Below are 6,002 nucleotides of genomic sequence, written 5' to 3'. Positions count from 1 at the left end.
TTTAGGAACTTTTGAAACTTAGAATGATTGAAGTATAAGATGAATATGAATGTTGAATGATTGCATTTGAATTGCCTGGATGAATTGGCTGGCTGAATTGATGTTTGTCGATTATTGATTGGTTATTTGCAGGTTTGGATATAATGCAGAAAGAAATTGCACTAAAAAAAAGTGCACGTTACCGACGGCCTACTGTCGTCGGTAAAACCTATCCAGTTTTGCCTCCAATTACTGACGACATCAAACCGTCGCTAAAAGTATCTATTTTCGCATTCAATTACCGAAGGCTGTAAAGTCGTCGGTAATGTTTCTGACACGCATATTACCGACGACTTTTTGTCGTTACCGAGGACTTATGGCCGTGGGTAAATTCCTTCTTTTTTGTAGTACCGCTCGGTCATCTATTGTGTATAATTTTGAATTGGACCGTTCGGTCAATAGATTTAGTATTCCTTTTGCAAACCGATCGGTTTATACAATGTGTTGTATCACCGTTCGATTTATTCCTATGTTTTGTATCAAAGATATTTTGTAAAGTTTTTAGTTTTATGGTTATTTTTGGATAACTATAATGGTTAAACACTTTACTAACTCTTAATGAACTTATCTATCATATTATTATATGTGATTAATCTATGATATAATATTATGCTATATTTTGAGGATGTTACATAAGCCAATCAAATTCCTTTTGTCTCCAATTAAAACTTGTCTCCAATTAAAACAGTCTATTTTGGTAAATAAATTTTTAAAGCAGACTAATTGAGTATTTTTATTTACTTTTGGTTTATTTCGGGAAAAAATCGTTTCCTAATAAATTTGCCAAATAGTGAAAAAAAAGAGAGTTAGTAATTGATATGTATTATTTTTCTTTGTTTTTTTAGCATATTATAAAGATTTCAGTTTTCAGTGAAAGAGGAAAAACATGTTTTATTAACCACGCGAACAGAATTCTAGCAAATCACCACAAACTCCTCTAGTCAACCACGAAGAGCCTCCGGCGACGCTGCGCGAACCACAAGATACTCCGATAACCCCGAGCGAGGTCACAACGAGCCAACCCCCTGTTCAGCGGGACCATACTGCAACTTCAGTTTCACTCGGCACTGGTGAGGCGGTAGAAGAGGAATGGGGATGAAGCAAATTTAAGGTACAAATTTCCCTTTTTGCTGTTTTCATGATTTGTTTTTTAATTTCTTGTTTGTACCTCTATTGTAGAATGACTGATTAGGGTTTCATTAGAGTTTGTTCCTACCTCTGCAAAATGCAAAGTCATATTTTCATGTATCCCATTTGATGTTTAATTTTGATTCATTTGTGTTATATGCTGTGGGCATCAAAATTGTCAGGGTAGAAGTGGAATCAGCTCTTGTTTCATCCCTAATGTGCAGATGTTTCTGTGGTTGGTCTGTATGTGAAAGCATGGAGTTAGTTTTTGTGTGTGAAAAAATTATGCGCAGTTTCTATGTAGCATAGTCAGGTGATTTATAAGGTTGAGACCCTCTGTCTCTCTCAATGTTACCTGTCTTGTTGGATACCATCCTGAACTTATGTGCAATTTGTTGTTTTCTAAATGGTTAGAATGTTGTTTAATATTTCAGTAGATACGCGTTGTCTGCATTTTTGATTTGATCATGTTGTTGTTTAAGAGGGTCACTTTTGTGACTTAATCATTGTGCACAGGCTTTGTATTGCATTGGCAAATGATCAAACGACTAGTGTATTTTTATCTCACTTTGGATCTTTGTTAGGTTGCTTTCTTACAGTGTCATCAATGTTGTGGGACGCTTGGCTTACCTTCTTAATTAGTTTTAATCTTTCTGTGTGTGGTGATATACTTATAAGTTTCCACCGAAAGCAAAAATGCTTGTTTCAATTGTCAAAGCTCTTGTTATTTATGTATTATTATTTTTGTGATAATGAAGGATCATTGATTCAACTATGTTTTGGATGTTGACGTTTCAGGGAAAGTTTGTTCCTTTTGTCAATTTTTTTCCTATACGCCACCGTGCTCTTCCAATCAACAGGAATATGGATGCACAAGCCAAGAAAAAGGCTTTGTTTCGTGCTAAATTGAATGCCCAGAAGAAGGAGAAGCGTATAGAATCTCCCCTTGTGAGGTTGGTACTTGGTGCTCATCATGTAATTTTTGCATTCCCATACATCAATTTACTTTGCCCTTCACAAATTTGCGTATGGATTTCTTAATTCGTTATGTGTTATATGTTATACTGCATCCGTTCACCCTTAATGGTTTTACTTTTTCTTCACACAAGAATGGCACATTATTAAATACCTTCTGCTTATAAATTAAGTTATGCCTTTTTATTTAATTGTTTAATTTTATGCTAATTAAGAGGCATCTATATCTGAATTTGTGGCGAAGTGTACAACATCCATATTTACTCCTATTATGGTTTGCATCCAATTTGTTAAGACATTATCAAGTTGATTTATTTAAATTATACCTGTTATTTTATTTTGATAGTTTCTGTGCATAATAAATACAGGTATAATGAATTTGATCAACCTGTTTGCCGGGTTTGTGATGTTGTTCTGAAGTCCGAGTCTTTATGGGATGCACACCAAGTTTCTCGTAAGCATCGTGAGGTGATGATATTTACAATCTCATTCTTGTTGTGTATTTGTGCATATTAGTCGATAGCACACTATAGTATAATCATTTTTTAGGATTCTTGTTAAGGTTTGTTTCCCTTTGTATTTCACCACCTCTCTTACCTCCACAATGAACTTACCTTAAAAGACTATGATTGTTTTGAGCAGGCAATAAGTAATCTGAAAGCTAATGCAGCTGGATTAACTCAACAAAACAATGCAAAGCCTGTTTCAGATGCCAACATTCCCAAGGCTAAACCAGAACATCCTTTGGGATCACAATCGAAACTTCCAGAAAGTTCACGAGAAGTGTCTAAACCTCAATCTTCGTCAGTGCTTCCACCAGGTTTTTTTGATGACAATGATTCGGGAAAGAAAAGTTCTGGTAAGAATTTGGTTTAGAAAATTAAGTGCGTATTTGTACTCTTGTATATTTTAATAAACAGAGTTTCAATTACATATCACAGGCAGTGATGGTAATATTTGTCTTTATATACATATTTTGTATGCCACTTAATTAATACAATGCCCAACTTCTCGATTTGATATTTGTACTGGTACAGTTCATAATTTTACGAGTAAAATAGGTTTTCATGAATTCCCACATCTAGTTTAATTTGAATGATAAAATTTTTTCTGAAGCAGCGTCTCATTTAGGGGTCCCATCTCATTCTCAATTTTCATTTGCTTATTTAGACTTAAGATTTTGGTCCCTTGACCCTTCTGGATGTTTTCACGAAAACTGTCTTCAGCATTTCAAGCTCCTTTTTTTATATAAAACTAGTTTCTATCTTGAAATTCTCTTTTGTATGCTCAAGCTCTCTCTAAAGTCTAAATTTTTATTCCGGGAGAGGTGCTTAATAGAACATATTACATGTTTGCAGCCTACAAGAGGCTGATGCTTGTTCAAAAGTGGTTCCTCATCCAGTTCTGCATTGTTTTTTGGTTACCTTTTGGAGTTCATTGGTTTATTTCGTTTTTTCTTTATGGAGCACCCTGTACCCTTTACTTTCTTTGTAATTTTCTTCTCTACATATTATTGAATTTTTTCCTTTATTAAATTAATAGTCAAGAGTAGGATATGAAATCCACGTGGTTATGATTGTAGATGCGTTACAAAAATGATTGTACTCTACAGTTGGCTGTCCCAGCTTGGAAATGGATTAAACAACTTTTGGTGCTTTTCTTCCAAAATATATATTGATAAATAGTTAAAACCATGGAATTTTCAGATTTGATTAATAGCAGTGACAAGGTCCTTTGGGTCTAAAAGTAGTAACATTATTGTAATCTTTCGTTATTTGTACTGGGTATATCCAGTTGGTGCTTTATCACACCTTGGGACTTCATGTTTGATAGTAACGTTGGTTCCTTGCAACTTGCAGCACTTAATATTGACTTACTTTTGCTTCATTGATATTTTTCCTTTCAGACCATTTAGCAGACTCTGATTTAGGTAGAAAACCTGCGGTTTCTGCTCAAAATCAGGCGTTAAACTTCAAGAAGGAGAAAGGTCATTTTCATGACAATAGTGCTGCAGAGTCAAATGTTAGCGAGGCCTCAACGGAGAGTAAGCAGACCTCAGTTAATAGTACTGATACAGAGATCAAGCAAGTAAAAGGGAGTCTGCCTGAAGGATTTTTTGACAATAAGGAAGCTGATTTGCGTGCCCGTGGCATAAAGCTTGTAAAGCCAGATGTCAAGTAGGTTCCTCCTTTATGTTGATGGTTACTGCTATATTTAGTTTTCATTGACTTTTTTATTTTATTTTTATGGGAAGTAAATTATTTTTTATTCTCGGGGCAGAAAAACATTGCCCATATTTAATAAAACAGAGAACAGTAAAATTTTCATTTGCTTTTATTCTTATTTTATCAACCAGAGTGAGTTTTGGGAAACTGTTGAAGATATTGAACAGGAAACAAGTCTAGTTCATAGTATCAGATGTTGGTATCAACGTTGTGTGATCCACATATAGTCATATATAACCACTATTCTTTGATGATTTTCCCTATTTCTTAGCAAAATGATCTTTTGACAACTTTTTGATAGTAAAATATTATCCTCAGATGAGTCACCAAAGATAGTGACGTAGTTAGGAATAAAATATTATTAGAAGACAATTGTATACTGAATGAATGAGATAGAAGGGGTGTCAAGGTATAGGATTCATTTTCTTATATGGCTTCGTTAAAGCGAGGATGCACTTTAGAGGCTACAGTGCAACCTCTGATTGAGGTGCAGAAAACTTCCCGCAGTGCATTTTATGGATGCACCCCTCACTCTAGAGGAGTCAGCCTAATGGGTGAAACCATTTTATTTCTTGGTGTTCATTAATGCGATACCATACCCTTTGTACATTGCTGGTTCTGTTCTGAGAACTTTTTTTCTTCTCTATTCTGTGGAATATGTATATCGTTAAATGGTTTGGAACTTAAAATGACATTGAATTCTTTAAAATCTTCTCTTAGAGACGAGTACAAGGAATTTGAGAAGTTGATTCAAGAAGATTTGCAGGAGGTTGACAACAGGTTGGAGGAAGAAGAGGTGATGATCATTATATCTTTATGCTATATAATTGAGCTTGTTGAGTTTCTAACCTTGATATGTATATGCACTATAAATTTGATATACGATGAAACATTTGTCGTTATGGGCAGATTGATGCAGCCGAAATGATAGAGGAAGCTGAATCTGTAGAGCAGAAGTATGTTTAGCTGTCTTAAATTACTTTTACCCCCTTTCATTTCTTCTCTACTTCCATCTGTTCTAAGAGACCCTTCCCCACCCCATCTATCTTTCATCCTTCTACAGGATCTTCAGGGAGAAAGTGGAAATGTTGAAGAAGAGGAGATTGGATCTAAAAGCTGCTAATGCTGCAAAGCGTAATAAATCATCTGAGGTTGTAGCCAAGGAATCTACACACGAAGAGTCATCCAGTGATGATGAAAGTGAAGAAAATTTTGCCGTGGATTGGAGAGCACAACACTTGTGATATGTGAATACTGTGCTAATTTTTTTCTTCTGTTTCTTGAATTCATGACTTTATATAATACCAAATATCAGATTTTGGACATAAAATGATAGAGAGTTTGGGCTGAGTTATGGTCAAATTTGGGCTGAGTTTAGGCTTTATGGTCAAATTTGAAAACTTTTCTACATTGATAGGACGTCCTTCCTAAAATAGGTGTTTTGAAAGTCATGGTTTTCTTCTGCTCTGTTTGGTACTGATGGATACGGATGAGCGAGTGGGAGGCTAAATTTAGTAGTTTGGTGAAGCTTATGATCAAGAGTTGAAGTTTGTTGTGCCCTTCACTGACGGTAGTTGTAACCTTTTATTTAAGAAATGATAATTTTCATAGTTTAAAAATAAATTTACTTTTATT

The 6,002-nt window shown here is 34.9% G+C and overlaps 1 protein-coding gene across 1 annotated transcript; it reads left to right on the top strand.

Annotated features, from left to right (window-relative positions):
* Positions 1 to 915: 915 nt before the first annotated feature.
* LOC108319440 (protein ABA AND ROS SENSITIVE 1) lies at positions 916 to 5,724 on the top strand. The gene is made up of 8 exons (XM_017550577.2): positions 916 to 1,150; positions 1,966 to 2,120; positions 2,511 to 2,610; positions 2,785 to 3,001; positions 4,049 to 4,319; positions 5,088 to 5,163; positions 5,277 to 5,323; positions 5,431 to 5,724. Exons 2-8 carry the CDS (start codon positions 2,032 to 2,034, stop codon positions 5,609 to 5,611), a joined length of 981 nt encoding a protein of 326 aa, XP_017406066.1. The 5' UTR covers positions 916 to 1,150; positions 1,966 to 2,031; the 3' UTR covers positions 5,612 to 5,724.
* The last annotated feature ends 278 nt before the right edge of the window (positions 5,725 to 6,002 follow it).

Source organism: Vigna angularis, chromosome 8, assembly GCF_016808095.1.
Source record: "Vigna angularis cultivar LongXiaoDou No.4 chromosome 8, ASM1680809v1, whole genome shotgun sequence".
NCBI lineage: Eukaryota > Viridiplantae > Streptophyta > Magnoliopsida > Fabales > Fabaceae > Vigna > Vigna angularis.
Note: the sequence above shows the minus strand (reverse complement) of the source record. Positions and strands in the feature narration are given on the sequence as shown.